This window comes from Pantherophis guttatus, chromosome 6, assembly GCF_059756535.1.
Source record: "Pantherophis guttatus breed Tessera chromosome 6, ASM5975653v1, whole genome shotgun sequence".
Classification (NCBI taxonomy): Eukaryota; Metazoa; Chordata; class Lepidosauria; order Squamata; family Colubridae; genus Pantherophis; species Pantherophis guttatus.
The window spans coordinates 43,000,260-43,020,132 of record NC_142068.1 but is presented as its reverse complement, the minus strand read 5'-3'; the positions used below and the strand labels follow the sequence as shown (position 1 = coordinate 43,020,132).

The 19,873-nt window shown below is 35.7% G+C and overlaps 1 protein-coding gene and 1 long non-coding RNA gene across 3 annotated transcripts in view; one reads left to right on the top strand and one right to left on the bottom strand.

The window, feature by feature from the left end:
* Positions 1 to 19,873, bottom strand: part of MYO7B (myosin VIIB) — a 67,304-nt gene that overhangs the window by 30,177 nt on the left and 17,254 nt on the right. For both annotated transcript variants that reach the window (XM_034439754.3, XM_034439753.3), the window contains exons 11-22: positions 19,271 to 19,390; positions 17,237 to 17,379; positions 15,269 to 15,479; positions 14,124 to 14,259; positions 11,726 to 11,889; positions 8,045 to 8,182; positions 6,907 to 7,059; positions 5,486 to 5,581; positions 4,348 to 4,442; positions 3,048 to 3,132; positions 2,745 to 2,960; positions 927 to 1,085 (exon numbers count right to left, since the gene is read on the bottom strand). In XM_034439754.3, coding sequence (XP_034295645.2) covers positions 927 to 1,085; positions 2,745 to 2,960; positions 3,048 to 3,132; positions 4,348 to 4,442; positions 5,486 to 5,581; positions 6,907 to 7,059; positions 8,045 to 8,182; positions 11,726 to 11,889; positions 14,124 to 14,259; positions 15,269 to 15,479; positions 17,237 to 17,379; positions 19,271 to 19,390 — 1,716 coding nt within the window. The remainder of the gene's footprint in view (positions 1 to 926; positions 1,086 to 2,744; positions 2,961 to 3,047; positions 3,133 to 4,347; positions 4,443 to 5,485; positions 5,582 to 6,906; positions 7,060 to 8,044; positions 8,183 to 11,725; positions 11,890 to 14,123; positions 14,260 to 15,268; positions 15,480 to 17,236; positions 17,380 to 19,270; positions 19,391 to 19,873) is intronic.
* Positions 255 to 7,618, top strand: LOC117678539 (uncharacterized). The gene is made up of 3 exons (XR_004595052.1): positions 255 to 278; positions 5,547 to 5,593; positions 7,554 to 7,618. It is a non-coding gene; the product is annotated as an uncharacterized LOC117678539 (long non-coding RNA).

The following is a 19,873-nucleotide window of genomic DNA, read 5'->3' as shown; positions in this document are numbered from 1 at the left end:
AAGTAGAAAAACAGTTTAGCTTTAATTCTCTAGTATTGTTAACCTAGCCTTGATATAAGAAGGTGTTAAAGTTGCAGGCAGAAAAGTTATTTAAATAATGTCCTCTTCAGCACTCAGGGATTGCATTCCAGGGAAAAAATGGTAGACTGAAGATTATTCCACAAAAAATGACGCCTATGACCATAATGGAATGAAGAACCAGCAAGTAGGCCTCTCTGGACAAGTGCTCCAAACAGCTGCTCTCCATGAAGAGATTGACAGGCAGCAGTCTCCAGGAGGTTTGTAGCTCTGGGAAATGAGGGGACAGCCATCTTGCTCAAATTGCTATGACAACCTCAGAAATTTGGCTTCTCAGAAATAGGGATTTTCTGATCAACTTCATAATGACTCCCAGAAAATAAAAATAAAAATGGTGAATGGATGAAATCTATTGCTCTGCTTTTGCAGGGTATTGGTATTCACTGCCCAGAAATAGGGCAACTTTAAGTTGAGATGGTGGATAAAGGTGGTCATGTGAAATAACTTTATCAGTTTGCTTTCTGGTAAATCATTATTTTTATTTTGGTCACAATCAGCAATGCTGCCATTTTAATGATATATTTTGAAATTTTCAAATGTGCTCATTAGTTCCTCAGAATTACTTCATTGTTCAAAAAGCACAATCAGGAATGCTAGACCTATTTTTATTACAAGGTTACGTTAACAGAAGCTTGCAAGTCTGAAAGTACCCCTCTGGTACCTCACTTTTACTCACCAAAAACCAGGGAGAGTCCCTCCTAAATGCTTCTGCCACTTTCTCCTTTGGACTCAGATTTTGTTTACCAGATTGTTGTCTAGGCTATTGCTCTTTCTCCTGCCTCAGAAGGTGATTCCCACATACTATTACAATAGACAATCAATTTAATTATTTCTCCACCTCTTCTTACCTCAAAGCCCAAAGGAGCTTGGCCTTCTTGTCCCCCAATGAACGAAGGCAAGAAGCCAAATACTCTGTCCACCATTTCCTGATCACTGATGACATCATACATTGATTCATGTTTGTTTTCTTTAGAGTCCTTTATTTTTAAAGGAATTGCCAAACGTTCCTGTAAAGAAATAATAGGAATCCATTAAACTGGATTTAGGGATTGAGTTAGGACTTTATATGTACAAATTGCATTTTATAAATACTCCTGCATCATCAAAACAAAATAACAGAATTAGTTACTATTCAATGATTTGACACTGGAAACTTCAACAATAATTTTATTCCTGGCAATTTATTAAACATTGCTTCAAGATGAGGGTTGTTGAAATGTTAACAGAAAGCTATTTATTTTATTTTGGCCCAGTGAAATGCCTCATCTAGTTAAGCAAAAGAAATCCCACTCAAGAGATTCAGAAAGGAAAACCTGATATATTGATACAGGTAAATGGGCAGAGAAATTTGAAACTTGCAAAACCCAAACACTAATGGATTAAGATATTGTCCTTTTTTTGCCTTTCATAGACGAATGAGAGTACTCTCCCAGGGCTGGCTCAAAATGATAGGCAGCGTCCAGATCCAGAAACCAGGCTGGAAATCTAAGAAAGGACTTGCAATCTAAGAAATAGTGAAGTTGGATATGGGTTGATATTTGGATTTGATCGTACAAAAGATTATTTGGGTTTGGTGACTTAATTATACCTTCTTGTTATTCCATCTCTGTCTTCCTGGTTCAAGGAGTTGCTACTGAGATAATCCTTTCAGAAGTCAGTTTTCTTTTATTTATTTTTTTCTCCTGTCCTTTTGTTCTTTCAACTTTTTAGTTTTTTAATTAAACTAAACACATGATATAGACTTGATTTCTTACTGAATGTATGACTCCATTCTGAAAGGGTTTTAATATTATCATATGTATCTTCCTTCTGCTGACTACTCCCAAGTAACTCTGGTCCAGAAAGGATTTCTTTGTGGAAGTGTACCTGATGGTAGCATTTACAGAATGGGCTCTCCTTAGGATCATGGGTATTGTAAGATTTGCAGAGAAAGAGGCCTTAGAGGGTCCCTACCTGAGGCAAGCAGGCAGCACACACACACCACATCCTAAGCATGTATGCCTTCAAGTGCATCTTATTACACCTTAAAACTCACTTTAAAGCAAAATATTGAGTTCACCCTTTTCAAGGAATTGTTGTAGAAGAAAACTTTACACATTTTATCATCTATCAAATCAAAAATTGAGATTATTTAGGTATTGAAGAGTTGTCATAGATAAGAGATAGGGCAAAATTTTCCAGATGTTTTAGAAGACAAGACAAGAAGGAATAGGTTTTAGCTGGAGGGGAGTAGATAGTGATTGGACATTTGGACAAGTACTGATGGTGATAGCTAATCACCGGCAAAACGACTGCCTCAGGAAAAGATGAACTCTCTTTCTCTGAACAAATTAAGTAAATGCCAAATTGCCATCTATCAGGGATGTGTAATAGTGGATTGTTGCATTGACAATAATCTTAGGTAATTTTGACACTGTTATTTTTAAGCATTTATTTAACACAGAAACAGGCTGGATCTAATACTAATTTTAGCCATTCTGTTCTCATGTCCTAGTTATGATTTCCCAGATTCTCCACTTTAATTATATTAAACAAGCTATAACTAGTCACTCTCTTTGGAGGTATAGCTATTTTATTCTATCATCAAAATTACTCTTCTGCACAATTTCTATGGACAAGACTTGTGCTCTGATTCCTATTTCCATGCTTCCAATCATACTACCTACCTTCTTCATTTTGTGCAAAGTCTTACGAACAAACATTCCCCTGGCATAAGCCTGTATCACACACACAGCTTTCAGCTGTTCAGCAATTTTCTGGCGCATCAGGTAACCTCGGCACAACGCTTGAAACTTAATCATGTTGCCACGGGCTTCTTCGTACTTCTTCATAAGCTGTTTGCTCCGGAAAAGGGCTTGCAGACGTTCAAATCCCAATATGAGCTATATGGGAGAAATAACAGCCTGACATTAATTGTGGTGCAAAACATCTTCTGTTGCTGTATCTCAGGGTTAAAGGCAAATTCTTACCATTCTAAAATTTTTCCGAGCAATATATCCTCTCCAGGCTGCCTGTATAACTACAGCACTTTGTCTCTGGTTCAGAAATTGTTTCCTTTACAGAGAAAGAATAACAACAAACACAACTAAGTTATTCCACAAGGAAAAAAAATATTAAAGGAGTGTTCAGAGCACACCCAATGGAACAGGTGCTGGAGAAAAACTGAGTTATCCCAAAAAAACAAATCAAGACCAAGTAATTTCATTATAGCAAGACCAAGTGATTTCATTTTTTAGATGAAAACAATGACATGTGAACTCCCTCTTCTATGAGGTACTGGAATTATCTTAAATAGACATGAACTATTCTAAGTGGTTTTTCCTTTAACACTAACACTTTAATGCTCAATGTACCATGAATTTAGAGTTCAACCGCCTAAATGGGTTAAAGTGATTTAGCGTGTTTTAGAGGAGATTAGGTATCTGCTGTGGCTCCATTATTGTGGGCAAGAAGGCTTGGATCAAACAGTAGTAAATGATCTGTTTAAATGCAGTGATCCTGATATTCCATAGATGGTGTTCCATTCATCACCATTTCCTATTTCTTTTCCAACTTTCCATGTGTATTGAGCATGCTCAGTTCCCTCTGGACTACTGTATTTCTTTGTTTCTCTTTTACATTTTTTTTTAAATCACGAACCTTATCCTTTCTTTTCTTGTTAGCCAGACAGGGTAGATTAAAACCTAGACAACACATTGATTTGTTTGGTTATGGGAGGGTCGCATAACAGGAAGGGGTCCATAAAGTCAAGATGGCATCCAAAAAGCCCACCCTTTTTGCATGTGATGTGATGAACATAAAAATGGGCAGTACTTCAATTGCCTGATAGTGGCTGTCATCTTGTCTTTTTGGACACCCCTCCCCCTATGGTCACTACTAGTTATGGGTTTTCCTCTTTCTGGAATGGAAGGCCAATGTTTTGCTTCCTAGGCTATAAACTACCATCTTTTCACTCCCTCCTGCTCATTTTTGCTCTTTGAGGATCTTATTGCATTCTAGACAGAGGTTTTCAAGCTTTTTCAGGCTGTCCAACTTGTTGGTTTTTTAAAATATTGGAAATCACTGATCAAAAGTCAAGGCACCAATCATGGAAAACTGACTTCATTCAATTGAATTTGTTTGTTTCTCTTTTAGTCTGTCACAGAACCTTATCATGTTCTTGAGGAACTCAAGGACTCCATGGAACACAGTTTGAAAACCCGGATCTAAACAATGCACCACTGTGACTGTTAATAATTCACATTTGTCACTACCATTAAACATGGTTACCTGTCTTTGAATCCCCTCAACACCTTCTGAATTAGAATGGCTTTTTCTCTGAGTGCCTTGTCACGCTGCACCTCCAGGACCGTATCATGATAATCCTATTAAAAATTTGAGAAAAATAAAAATTTAAACTAAGGCTGAAGCAAAACAGATTAAATGATTCTGTATACACAACAGTAGCTGGATTTAATTGTTCTTCTTAACAATTCAATTTATTACTAAACCCACTGGCAGTTGATCAATGGTCCCCTGATAAATATTTTAAAAACCAGTTCTGCTGCTCTGTTGCTGCTGCCAGATTACTAGCCATAGATCAGCCAATTTGCATGCCATGCATAGTGGCTCAGCTCACAAAATTCCAGAAACTTTAACAGTCAGCTTTTGCCAGCCGGTGTAATTCAATTCCACCGTATCACTGGGTTTGATTATATAGAAAGCATAAATCAGGATCAAGCTGCAAAACAAATATTTTGAAACAGAATAAATGGGGAGAAAAGAAAGACTTAGAAAGTCATGTTTGGAAAAGGTTTGAGGAGATCCTTAAAAAGGGAAGACTATTTCTTACTCTTCTTCTGTGCTGCACATACCATTGCTTATCCAGAAAGGAATAAAATAATAAAATATATGTACATTGGAGTATTTCACCATTCAAGTGTTCAGATTTGTTTGTTTGTTCAGAAATACATTTATTAGTTATGAGCAGTTTATCTTAACTTGTAAGAAAAAAATTCAGAGGTAGGATTAAAAGTATATCTAAATGAGTTGTCTATTTATTATGATTTCCACATCATTTTTTGGACATCAAGGGAGCATTTATTTGATCAGAATAGAATAATTATTTTATATCTTCAAAGTTAATTTATACCCTGCATTCTGACTCCACCTATTTCTATTTTCCACTCGGATACTCTTGCTTTCCAGTATGGAAAGGTTTATCCCACAAAACAGAATGGGGCTCTGGAACCTATTTTTACCAAGAATTATCTGAATACTTCAAGTAAAAATGCTTAAGATTATACCATCAGCCTACATGCAATTGGACATACCATAAACCCCACTGAATCCAATTGGATTTGTTTCAGAAACAGGTTTGCACAGTTAGTCATGAAAAGCATCTGCCTGTGAAAACTGTGTAACTTACTTTCAGAAAAACTTTGGTTTTTCCAATTTTCCAATCTTCATCTTCCATTACTTTCTTACAGATACAAATGCAACTCTGACGAACATCATTTTTCAGCTGGAATGGAAGGTAACAATCTCATTTAAATTAAAGTAAAAATATAAAGGCTACATAAGAAATAAATTTATTTATTGAGTCATCAAATTTGTATGAATTTTTAAACATTTCAAACTGGCCATGCTTAGGAAGTATCTTTTTATACATTTTTCCTCTCTATTTGCAAATAATATCTCATAACATGAGAAATGAGATATCACCAAGCGCTGTCATTAAAACATAATAAATTACTACATGTAACACCTGCCCAAATTGGTAGTATTGTGGTTCCTGCCTCTGATGTTTCATTATTCTAAGAGTATCTGCAATCTTCTCTAATAAACTGATTAAAGAAACTTTGTTAATTCATATCTTAATTGTTGATTATCTAAGATTTTCAAGTGTTAGCAATTACCATTTTTTCAACAGATTTATGTTATTCCTATACTTCACAATATTTGATAATTACTGTTAAACAAAAATAAAAGAAATAGATTGCTATGTACTAAAGGAAAACTAAGAATATTTATAGATCTAATCTGGGTTGGTCACTGGGACCAGAGGTTTTGTATTCCGTGCTTTTGGACTCATGCTGGAACCCCAAGGAACTTCTCTCTAGCAGAGTGTGAGCTGTTCGAATTAAGGCTATAAAGCCTTAGTAAGACTACACCTAGAATACTGCATCCAGTTTTGGTCACCACAATATAAAAAAGATGTTGAGATTCTAGAAAAAGTGCAGAAAAGAGCAACCAAGATGATTAGAGGACTGGAGACTAAAACATATGAAGAACGGTTACAGGAACTGGGCATGGCTAATCTAGTGAAAAGAAGGACTAGGGGAGACATGATAGCAGTGTTCCAATATTTGAGGGGCTGCCACAGAGAAGAGGGGGTCTAGCTATTTTCCAAGGCACCCGAAGGCCATACAAGGAATAATGGATGAAAACTGATCAAGGAGAGATTCAACCTAGAAATAAGGAGAAATTTTCTGACAATGAGAACAATCAATCAGTGGAACAATCTGCCTTCGGAAGTTGTGGGAGCTTCATCATTGGAGGCTTTCAAGAAGAGATTGGACTGCCATTTCTCAGAAATGGTGTAGGGTCTCCTGCTTGGGTGGGGGGTTGGACTAGATGACCTACAGGGACCCTTCCAATTCTGTTAATCTGTCATCAGTTAGAATTTATTTATAGTTATTTAGAAAATTTAATATTGATGCTGATACTGCACGTAATAAATGCTGTAGGAACAGATTTTAGAACAAATCAATCTGCTTTATTACCACTTATTATTATAAAAGAGTAATTTAAAACAATAACCAATCTTGAAAATATATAACAGGATACCTGTTCTCTAGCTGGCACTGGCTGTAGGACTCTGTATCTCTGAAAGAAATCTGCAAAGTTATAGCGAATTGGATAGCCAGCTTTCCTAATCCGTATGGTTTCTATCATACCAGAGTAGTATAGCTGTCGGATACAGAGTTCTCTATCAAATTGCTGAAAATGAAAGAAATGCCAAATTTACCACAGAAGCATAAACATTCTCTAACTAACCAAATCCAGAGTTGATTTAATGAAAAATATTGTTTTGTTCTTAAATCATATTTTCAGGTAGGTCTAAACTACCTGGTCGCACAAAGAAAAAAGCATAGTTCTGAAATAAAGCAGCCTTTGCATCAAATTTGGCTTCTGATGATTTAAACAAGTCAGCCATCTCGTTTTCTTGGAAACAAAATGACAATGGTTTGTTTCTGTCATTTTTCCATATCCAGTCTGAACTATTGCCCTGCTATTGGTAGCCTCCCCTCTGAGTACTAACCAAGTCTCACCCTGCTTAGCTTTTGAGATCAGCCAAGCTCAACTAGATACTGCCACTCATGAGGGCTAGTTAGTGTATCTGTACATGTATCATCATTAAAGTAATGTAAACTGAAGCCTGGAAATTTTTGAATAAATGGTCTTCTCCCCTGAAAATCATTTACAATTTGCAGGGTATGAACAATCCAGTGACAACAAGAAAAAGCACGTTTTCATCATTACTTTTCTCCTGGATATGGTATGTCTTGAAAATGCTGTGATATCTGACTTAAACTAACCAAGAATGTTCCAAGTGCAGAATGAACATATTACATTTTTACTTACTTCAATTTGAAATTTTTATTATACATATTTTCATGTAGTAATATCCTTTATATAAAGAAAATTAAAAAGTGCAATATATTCTACTTGTGGTTAGGCCAAACAGTATTTTTCAAACTTGGCAACTTTAAGATGTGTGGACTTCAGCTCCTGGAATTCTGGGAAATTTATCACAAGACATCTTCTGGGAGTATTTTTGGCATACAGACTAATAAAACTATGTCTTCTGGAAACTATTAAAAATCTAAGAAATTAATTAATCAATTATATAATCCTTACAAAATTATTTCCCCCCTCCTGAAACCATATGACATGACATATGAGGAGCATAATGAAAGTTTACCATGGGTTTCTTTTGGTCATTGGGTTTAAGGCAGCGGATAAAATAAGGCTGACAGCTATTCAAGATTTTCATCAACTGCTCCAGAGACTGTTTGAATTGTCCTGCTAGTGTAGGCAAGCGTTTGCCAGAATCTGATCCCTGGGGACAGAAAGTACAGAAATGGCATAAATGCCAAATGACAATCAGCAAACAATTTATAACAATGCTGTAAATTGTTTACAGGAAAAAAATATAAAACATAGATGGTTGAATGCAAATATACAAAGCCATTATTTATTTTGCAAGTTTAATAGTTCAATTTTTTCTCAGTGTTGAAAGGAATTCAAAATGAACCTGATATGTATACATGCAGCAAAGCTTTTTTCTATCTTTCTTGAAATAACATTTCCATGTAAAATATTCTACGTGCTTTGCTAATGAATGCATATTTAAAGCTGCCCCTTTCTTTGTTTTGGTTTCATATAAGCTTGTTGTTTGTCCATTGTGTTTCATAATGATGCCATATAAATGCTCAGAGGAGAAGGAAGCAGCATATATTTCAGCTTTGCAGTAACAACTTTGTAGATTATTGGATCTTACCAATAATTTTGCATACACATATGGATCATACTTTGAAAATAAAAGAGGATATAAGTGCTAACAATATGTGCCCTAGGAACATAGTCAGTATATAAAATCAGTGTGAAGAAGAGATTCAGTACTTTATGTAAAAAGGAAGAGAGAAGAAAACCTGTATTAGGAAAGACAAACTGAAAAAAAAAATCCAAATAGTTTGTATAATAAACTGTCATGATAGGGAAAGACAGAACAAAGGTCTTGAATAATATTATAACTGAACACAAGCCAGAAAGAACAAAGAAAAATATTTTAATCAAGTATGTTATCAGATAAAAGAATATAATAAGAAATTAGAGGGTTTTTTTAAAGAACAAAACATTTTATGTGAATTTACACCATAGTGATCATACTTTATTATAAAGGACAGTCCTTTATTTCAGAAAGCTGTCCTTTAGTTTAATTTATTATTTATTTTCTTGGTTTTGCTCTTGAATTTTATTTATTTATTTCAATTGATATAGCCACCTTTCTCACATTTATGACTCTGGGCAGCTTACAATTAAAGCATAAACAATACCAAGCACATAGAATAAAACAACAATGCAAATATTACATGTAGTCCTTGATTTATAACTGTAATTGAACCTGGAAATATGGTTGTAAGTCATTGTGATCATAAATTGAGGCATCATGTTATTTTTCAGTTTTTTTGTAGCAGTCGTTAAGCAAATACCAGAGTTGTTGAGTGAATGTCATGATCTTTAAGTGAATGCATTATCCCCAATAGGTGTTTTTTGCTGGAAACCAGAAGTAAACACTGGAAATGACATAAATTGCAACCATGTGACCATGAGATGCTACAACTGGCTGTAAAAGTTGGCCCATTGCCAAGCATCTAAAGTGTGTGTGTGTGTGTGAGAGAGAGAGGGGGGGGAAACCATTGTGACTTTGAAAATAGGTCATATATAGCTCTGGGGATATCCTTCTTAACTTTGAACTGTTCTTATGTGATCAGTTGTAAATTGAGGATTACCTGTATAAAATATTAAAACAATTAAAACTATGGAATACATTGATCATTAGACCATAATAATTCATAAACAGTACAACCATTTTATGGGCTCTTCGCCACTCTCTGATCCCCAAGGCCAAATAGTATTTTCCTTTGTAATAGACAATTATAAACATGAACAATTAATTTTTAAAATCCTTATTAACCTTTTTCAGTTTTGCTCTTTTTCAGGTTTGTCCTTTGTTTTTTTTCAAGAAAATATAGTCACTGTAATTTATGCCTATGATTAGAATATTCAAACAAGTGTTTATGGAAAAAATGTGAAAGAGGCAAAATGAGATTAAAGAAAAGTGGAAATGTTATACTGACACTCCATATGGGTGTGATTATAGTACAACAGAAATATTTGTAGAGGCAGGATACATTCAGGAAATAACTTCACTAGATAGCAAGACAATAGATGAACTGTCGAAGAGGAAAGCACAAGGCACAAACAAAATAGCACTACATTGTTTAAATCTGCAGGAGATGAGACTATTAAATTTCTAACTATGCCCATAAATATGGGACAAGAGTGCCATAAAGTTGCCTAAAGTTTGGAAAAGTTTGGTTTATAAAGTTTATATTGTATTCAGTATACGAAATGCAAGACAACACACAAAGTACCAAATCACCACTGAATTTATTATTTAGAGAGGCAAATCTTTATTTGAAGATGTTATAAAGAACAGAGCTATATTCAGAAAAAGAAATGCCAAATGAATAAGCATGCTTTAGAAAAGGCAGAGGGACATAAATTCTGATATAAAATTAGACTGATATTAGAGAGATCAAGAGAATATATCCATATTCCTTTTCTTCATTTCCTACATCAAAGTTTTGTTTTTTTCATTTCCTACATCAAAGTCTTTGTGTACTAGAATGTGAAGGCTGAGTAATCTTTACTATAAAAAAGCTACTGTAAGGACTGAATTTGGAGACTCAGAGTGATTCATAAAAGGGAATACAGTGAGACAAGGATGTGTATTGTCCCCATGTTGATTTAATTATATTGTAGTAGAATTGAAAGAGATCACACAGCAGTAATTAAAACTGCAGTTAAACATTGAGATATGGAGATGATATCATTTTCTAACTGAAAGTAAGAAGATAGTACTGTAAGAAAAACAGACAATGAGTCCTGGACTTAATCAAGTTTTAACTTACTTTGAGGTTGTATTTAACAAGCAGTAACTCATACTGCTCAATGATACAATTAGTATTGTATTAGAAAAAATTACTAAATTAGACCAGAAAAAATTAAAAGGGGAAAGTGTATTTATTTATTCCATTGTCAGCAAGACTTATATGACAATCCAAATCTAAAGAAGATAAATACATGAGAAGATGCTGTGAAATCATTTTGCATGTGCAGAAAGAAATATGTATTATTTCTCCTTAAATTTTGTGAGACACAAAATGCTACATTATTATGTAATTTTATAGTGTGTGAACCCTACTATGAAAACCAAACAAAGAAATCAACATAAAGTTCAGTCACACAAAAACCAAAGCTAATTTTATTAACTTTGGCTATAATAACAGACTCTTGTAAATCTGATGGTGCTTTATGTCCTCCCTTATGTAAATTTGGAATTCATCTTTTGTTCATTCTTCCTTCTTACTATGCACTTAAGCCATGTTTTTCCTGTCACTTTGGTCATAGATCTGGTCTATCTCTGTGAAGGTCATCTTCCTTTCTTTCTACAGAATGACAGGAAAAATTTTTGTAATAGCCAAGATAAACTGCACAAATCTGCATCTCTATAATGGGAATGACAATCCCAAGCATCCAATGTGCTCAAGTGTCACCAACCCTAATATACCTTGCCACTAGAGCATGGGAAAACTGATTGTGTAATCCTTCTCTTTCCCTCTTTAACTTTTCCCATTTGCCTTCAATTGCTGGAGCCTAGGAGATTTAGCACCTGGCGTTTGTCATCCCGTCATCTGAAAGATTTGCCTTGTGAACTAGAGACCTCAACTTATGCCCTGAGCACTAACTGGCTTCAATTTTATACATAAATCTATCAAAGTGGGAGTCGAAAGTGTTGTCCATTCATCAGTCTAACCTTCAAGGAATCCTTTCCAAGGTGCTTAATGGTCCCACGGCCAAAAGGCAGAACATGCATGCTTGTGTCCACCTGAAAGATCTCTTTGAGGAATTTATTTTTGGATGAATGAACAAGTTGTATTATGTTCGAGCTAAGCATATCACGATTTTTCTCAAGGAAACCTGTGGGGAAGAAACACAAGACATGTTGTTTTTTTCCATTTGATGTTAATTGCATTCATGTTCACTTTATTGGGTTAAGCATTTTCCTTGCACAAATAGCTAGTACCCCATTTAAACTAATCCTTTGCAATTGAAAGAATTGTACAGTTCTTTCTCATGGGCAGTTTGGAAGCACTAGTTATCAGTCCCTGAGCTAGAAAAAAAAGTATACTGATATAGGTTGTGTTGCCTATATTTTCACCAACACATATTTTCCCACGGTTACAAGCTTTGAACATTGTTTTGTCTTCACTTATTATGGACATTTTTTTTAAAAAAATTGATGATCTCCCCTGGTTTTGTTTCCATTCTCACCAAATATCTAACAATGAAAAGAACAATGCCAATTACTCTCTTATGGGATGGGGCAGGTGAGTTTTGCTACCCATCATCTACTGATAGCAGGGGAGGGAGGGGTACAGGATGAAATAGCAGAGAGTGCGCTTAATGTTTTTGTTTTGAGAGACAGGCCTGTTACCTGACAAATTATCAGATGAGACTGAACCATAATGTAAACTTTGATCAAATACTTTCCATATCAAGGCCAAAAAGAGAGCAATCAAATTTCCATTGAATAAAAAGGACTGGAGAAAAAGTCTTTAAATCTTGGAGCACATACATACATATATACATATATGGGCACATTCTGATTTCTAAGTACTGCTGAAAGCAGGTTTTCGTTGTGTATATGGCTTTTTTCTGAGCTGCAATAAAGAAACTTATCTAGCCATGTGAAGTTTGTCCGCTTCTGCCATAGACAGTTTCTAATTCCTAAATATGGAGCTAAATGTCTGGAGAGTCAAGATTTACTGTTGTGTCTGGCATGAAGCCCTCACAGCATCCTATGCTGCCAACACCCGAGCAGAGTGCCCAAATGGCCCCTGCCACCTCCTCCACACTAAGGAAGATATAAGTAACTATGATACATTGTACAAACAGTGGGTTTAGAAACTGTAGTTGTATGAGACTCTTGGGTCTCATTAATACAAGTAATAAAACCAGGAAAAAATACAGCTACACAAAGCCCCTTTGAGCTAAAGCGCCTTTAAGACAGAAGTAGTAATAGCATAATTTAGCTCTCCTTTCTGGCTTAAATCAATTTTCTGTGCAATGCAGAAACTGGCACTCTTTTTAAAAACCAATAAACTTATGTTGTTAAGTAGTAGCATGTGACCTGACAAGCGCTTCAGAAAGTGCCAGTCATGCACTACATGGGCAGATGCCTGTTTGCCATCCAGATGTCCAGTCTGTTTGCATCTGCAGCCAAACCAGTTCTGGAAGACAACCACCAGCAATCAGAAGGAACAGAAATGCCCGCAGCAGCCTCAAGAGGCCAACAGAAGCTATTTCAGAAGCAGATTCTGAAACCTGCCCTCGTCAACAGCGAATAGTGAAGTATGCCAGATCCTATTTGCAAAAAGAAAAGTGTCAGGGCAAGAGGAAAAACCTATTTTAAAATCAGCACAGCTAAGGGTTGTTTATATTCTTTATGCTCTTTCTGATATGGGCTAGTGAGGCAAAGAATATGTTATGAAGACATGGCAGAAAAAAGAGGTTGCTAGTGAAGAACCACCCAAGTTTCTTGCATTTGCTAGAACATCTATCAAAAACAACAATATACACATTAGGCTTCACAACTGTTTAACAATGGCCCGAAGATCTACAAAGATGCTATAAATCACTAGTGAGAAAATGCCTTAAGTAACAATAAGTAAAAATATTTATAGTCAAATACAGATAGTCCTCCACTTACAACAGTTTGCTTAGTGATCGTTCGAAGTTACAACAGCACTGAAAAAAATGACTTACGACAATTTTTCACACTTATGACCACTGCAGCATCCCATGGTTACGTGATTTACATTTGTATGATTGATAACTGACTCACATTTATGATGGTTGCAGTGTTCTGGGGTCATGTGATCACCTTTTGCAACCTGCTGATAAGCAAAGTCAATGGGAAAACCAGATTCACTTAACAACCATGTTACTAATTTAACAACTGCGGTGATTCACTTAACAAATGTGACAAGAAAAGTTGTAAAATGGGGCAAAACTCAGTTAACAAATTTCTCACTTAGCTACATAAATTTTGGGCTCAATTGTGGTCGTCGGTTGAGGACCCCCTGTAATCTCCTTATTGGTCTTAATCAAAAGAAGCCTCTATTAACCAATGGAAAAGTACTGAAACTCACCTTTTGACTGGTAATAAACAACTCCAGCAAAATGGTTAATAGCAAAAATTGTATCATGGACATTCTTTGGAGGAATGTAGATTTTGCTTCTGCCATGGTGTGAATTGATTTTGTTTAGCATAGTGGTATCTGTCCCCTGGGAACATTCAAAAACATGAGTTGAAGCAAAATTGAGTCACTCTTTTTATGTTACTATGCTAAAATGAGCAACAACAATAATAACAACTTTGTGATAAAAGTAACAAGGGCCAAATCTGATCCATAAAGAAGTATGGTGGGTTCAAATGAAGTATCCTCACTTTTATTAATTATTAGACAAGCCATGGTCCACTGGGTCTTTTCAAAGTTATTTCCTTACCTAAGCAGAAAAACATATTGACCATGGGCAGGCAAAAAAAAAATAGTGGGACAGAAGTGACTTCCAACTTCCTGTCAGTTTACTACAGGTAGTCCTTGGCTTACAACAATTCATTTAGTGACCATTTGTGATTACAATGGCACTGAGAAAAGTGACCTAAGACTGTTTTTCACACTTACAACTGTTGTAGCATCCTCGTGGTCATATGATCAAAATTCTAATACTTGGCAACTGGCATGTATTTATGAGGGTTGCAGTGTCTTGGGGTCATGTGATAACCTTTTGCAACCTTCTGACAGGCAAAGTCAATGGACAAGCCAGATTCACTTAACAACTGTGTTACTAATTTAACAACTGCAATGATTCGCTTAACAACTATGGCAAAACTCACTTAATAACTGTCTTGCTTTGCAATGGAAATTTTGAGCTCAGTTGTGATAAGTCAAAGGCTACCTGTAAAGTGCAAATATGTCACTCTTTTATGACACAGAGATAGGAAGAAAGAACGGAATCTAGAAATAAAGCTAAAACTAGTCAAATAAAAATAAAGATATTTCTTTGTTGACTTTGTTAACTAGAATACAAAAGAAAGACAGGGCGACAATTTATTTTCTCTTTTCAGTTTTGAAATGCAATTGATTTCTGTTCTATCGATACCCTACAATGAAAAACATGTAACTGTACACAAGACAATCAGTATTTTCAATGAAGTATAAGCTATTTGCTACAACACCCAACAATCAGTAGTTTTATTCCTACAGAAGCCTTAAGAAAAAATGATGCTTACTTTGGGAAATCTGCTTTCCTCATCAATCAGTGAAACAATGTTCATGGGTTTCAGTACAATGACTTCCAAAGCGGCACAGTTATCTTTGAAGTCTATATGGTTCCAGGAGATTTGCTCAGCTAAGTATTCCTCCTGCTCCAGTTTGAAGATGTGGAGTACAAAGAATTGCTGGAGATGTTCATTGGCAAAGTTGATGCAAAACTGCTCAAAACTGTAGGAAGAGTTTTCACTGAAAATATGTTTCAAATCCCTCTCACAAGAAATAAAAAAGCTACATAAATAAATATAAATATTAAATGCCAGGGGTACATCAAAAAAGTAATGATATCAATGACACATAGTAACAACTGATACTGCATGGATTAAACCATAATAAATAAATAAATATATATTGTGTATTTCACGATTGCCCTATTTGTAAGATTGACTCCTGGACAATAGAAGATATCAATGAGTACTTATAATGCTTTAATGGCCAATAATGCAGACTTCCACAATCTGATATAATCCAGATGCTTGGGCTATCAATTCTGGCTGGCTGCCATTGGTTAACAGGATCAGGACTGAAAGGCTATGGATGATAGCTGAAGGCTCTAGATCCATGTTTCTCAAACTTGGTGATTTTAAGATATGTGGACTTCAAGTCTCAGAATTCCCCAGTTTGCTCTAGAAGGCAGCAGAAAGAAAAAGTGTTCTGTATTTCTTTGCTCCTATCTAATGGTTATTACTGAGATTTACAGCCCAGGTCAGGAAACCTTTGCTTGACTTCAGAATATAGATATCCTCCACTTATGACCACAATTGGGACTGGAATTTCCATCATAAATTGTTATGTTCATAAGTTGAGTTGGCCCTGATTTTTATAACAATTTTTACAGTGGTTGTTAAGGGAATCCAGATTTTGCAATGGGCCTTTTTTGCCACTGTAACTGGTTGTAAATGCAGTTGCCAACCACCCAAACTGTGATCATGTGACCATAAAAACATTGCAATGGTAGTGTGAGTACAGGTTGTAAATCATTTTTTTCAAGACTCTCGTAACTTTGAATCATCATTAAACAAATGGTCATATATCAAGGACTACCTGTATCCCTTTTGTAAGACTAATTATTCATTCCTAGAGTTAACTTGAATTAGACAATTGCAGTATTTTAACATGCTATTTGTTATAAAGAAGGAATTATTATTATTATGGTTGGTTGGTTGCATAATTAGCCAGATGTTTAGACTGGATTTGGTATTTTTGACAATCTATCAAGTCTTTCCCATAGGCAGATGCTGTTTAATAATATTAAAGAGATCAGTGCAGGATATACGCTGAAATAAAAGCTGCCTTTTGCAACTGACTAATGTTGATTTTGTCAGTGCTGACGGTGTTCAAGTGGTGCTCCAGATGTTTTGCAATCACACCCAATGTGACTATTACTATGGTTACTATATTTGCTTTCTTTTGCCACATTCTACTTCTATTTACAGGTTTTTATATTTTGTTGTTGTTTCTAGTTCTTCTGTTCTACTGTTTCCAGATTTGCAATGGTCACAATCCAGAGGAGGGTTTTTTTGTTTTTCTTACAATTAAGATTAATTTATTATTATGGTTGGTTTCACAGTCAGTCAGATGTTTAGACTGGATTTGGCATTTTTATCCATCTACTGAGTCCTTCCCAAGGACCAGGGATGGGAAAATGTTTTTGTTTAATAATATGAAAGATATCCTCATATGATGTAAGCTGTTCCAGTGAAAGCTGCCTGTTTTGCAAATGATGGATTGTGATTGTATGAATGATGATGATGGTATTATTATTATATAGTGTCCAACAGACACAGTCATTGCATATAGTCATTTTTTTCTTACGACAAAGAATCTATTTAGTGCTACCAACTATGTTTTTTGGTTGACATCACTAAGAATTAGTTCTGAAATGCTAGTTCCCTAAATTTCTCAAAAGAAGTAAAACTGGACTATACCTGTTAGTGTTAAAGTTTTCAAAGCCAAATATATCCAGGAGTCCAATGGATTTGTACATTTTTTTCTCATCTGGAGAAGAAGGACCACAAATTGCATCATTGATCTTATTCACTATCCAGATGAAGAGGAATCCATAGATCCCCTAGGTTTAGAAATGGAATAAAGATAAATTAGGTTTTATATACAAATTATTAAAATGTACATTCATACATAGAGCTTAAAAAAACAGCTATCCAATAAAAGCCTATTCATGCCTGTGCTAGATACATCTGGGGAACAGTGGTGAAATTCAGCTGGCTCTATCTGGATCATGCAATCCGGTAGCGCCAGTGGCGGGAGGCTCCGCCCACCCACCCGGATGTCATCATGTCATGTTTTTGACCCTCCGCGCATGCGCAGAAGGTTCTGCGCATGCGTGGAGGTGCGTGCACTCACATTTGCGAACCGGTAGCAAAGGTAAGTAAATATGCCCCCTGTTGGGGAACCAATCAGGAGAACCAATCATGTATAAAAACTGCTGTCACAAATTTTGGATACAATTCTAGTGACCGGCCATTTAGTATGTAGCACATGATTGTCATATGAGCAGGCTAAAAAGTTTGTAATTAGAGGTGACATTAACTCTGCCATTCAAAAGTAGCAAATAGGACATTCCCAAAGCACGTGTGCTAACCTCTCCATTTTTAAAGTCAAAGCAAATACATGAATGTTCTTGATAGGTCCATTGTATCTACTTGATAGACTCATTGAGGTGTTACTCAATTTGGTAGTTATTTATCTTCCAAATAGGGGGTTGGTAAATATACCACTCTGCTTGATTAGTACAAACATCTTGGTTTTCATGTGATTGATTTATAGCATTTCGCATTGGTAGTATGATCCTGAAGCATGAATGCTATATAACTACAATATTTACAATATTTCAGCATCATCAGCATATAGCAGAATAGAGATTGGTTTATTGCCAGAGGAGGATGAAATTCAGCTTTGATAAGGGCTTGAATACTATTATTCACATTTATTATTATTTATTTATAAATAAATAAATAAATAAATTTATTATCCACTCATCTTACCTCAAGGTAACTCTCTGCAGTTTATCCACAGCCGCCCAGTTGATATAAAAACTGAATAATAGAGGGGGCAGGATAGATCTCTGTTTAATTCCCTTCAAAGTTAGAATAGGGCCAGTCAATTTTCCACCATTTAACCTGCATTGCAGTCTTTTCATACGACATTATACAGGTAGTCCTCGCTTAAAAACAGTAATTGGAACTAACAATTCCATCACTAAGTGACATGGCTATAAAACACAGTATCATATGACCACACTGATTTATGGCAGCAGTTGTGGCAGTTCTGATTGCTGTTGTTAAGTGAATTCCACTCAGTTATTAATGTCATGTGATTGTCATTTCAACCTCCTACTGACTTCTCCATTGACTTTACTTGTCAGAAGCTGGCAGTGAAGATTGCAATAATGATCTTGTGATTGTGAGGACACTGAGATGGCCAGTTGTAAATGTTCTCATTCAGTGCTGTGCATTCAACTTTGCACACCACTGAAAGGTTATTAAGTGAGGACTACCTGTAAGTAGTTACAAAAGCCAGCAATTGATGGAGAAGCTGCTAGTGGCAGGGAGAACTGAATCTCTTTCTTTTGGTCTATATAGCTCTACATAGCTCTGAAGCAAGCATATTTGAGGCACATTTTTTAAACAAATCAAACAGAAGTATAAGAATCACATATATAATGACACTAAGAAGTCTTGCAGATCCCTGAATATTTATTAATTGGTGATATTAAGTTTTTACAGACCATAATCCATTTCATCACATGGAGATTAATATGAGAACAGCACTGTTCCCTTGTGTTCGCACAACATTTGAGGAGCAGTGGTTGGGTGGAAGAATCCTTGACTAACATGAGTGTCTTTTGGTAGCAAAATTTTTTTGGTTTTCTATCTTTAAGGTTTGAAAACAAACATATCCCTGAGAAACATCATTGAAAAAACAGAGCTAGTCTCTTTCACCTTGACAAAGGCATCTCTCACATCGGCTGCTTGAGTTACACTTAGGGGCGTAGAGACACTTTCCCCTCGGATGATGATGGAATGGTTTGTAAGGCTCTTGTGGAGTTCTTTGCAATCTACCTGTGGGAATTGATATTGTACTAGGTGATTTTATATAGACACAAAAGATTTATTAAAGAAGAATAGAGCTACCGTATTTTTCGGACTATAAAACGCACCAGTATATAAGAAGCACCAATATTTCGAAGAGGTAAGTAAGAAAAAAAAGGGTTTTGCCCTCCCCAGACCCCAGGAGCACTCTGCAGGCCTCCCAAACCCTTTGTGCACCCTGGTTTTGCAAAAAAACAGGCCCATTTTTTGCAAAAATGGGACGAGCGGGGCAGGGCTTCGAGAGGCCAAAAATGGCTGTATTTGGTGTATGAGACGCACCAACGTTTCCACCCTCTTTTAGGAGGGAAAAAGTGCATCTTATACTCTGAAAAATACGGTATATCTAATGAAGGAATAGAGAAATTTATTAATGGGATACAGAAACAATACCATCTCTAAGTCAAACTTACTGCAAAAAATTATTCGCAAGAGTAAATTGAGAAGGTACTATTT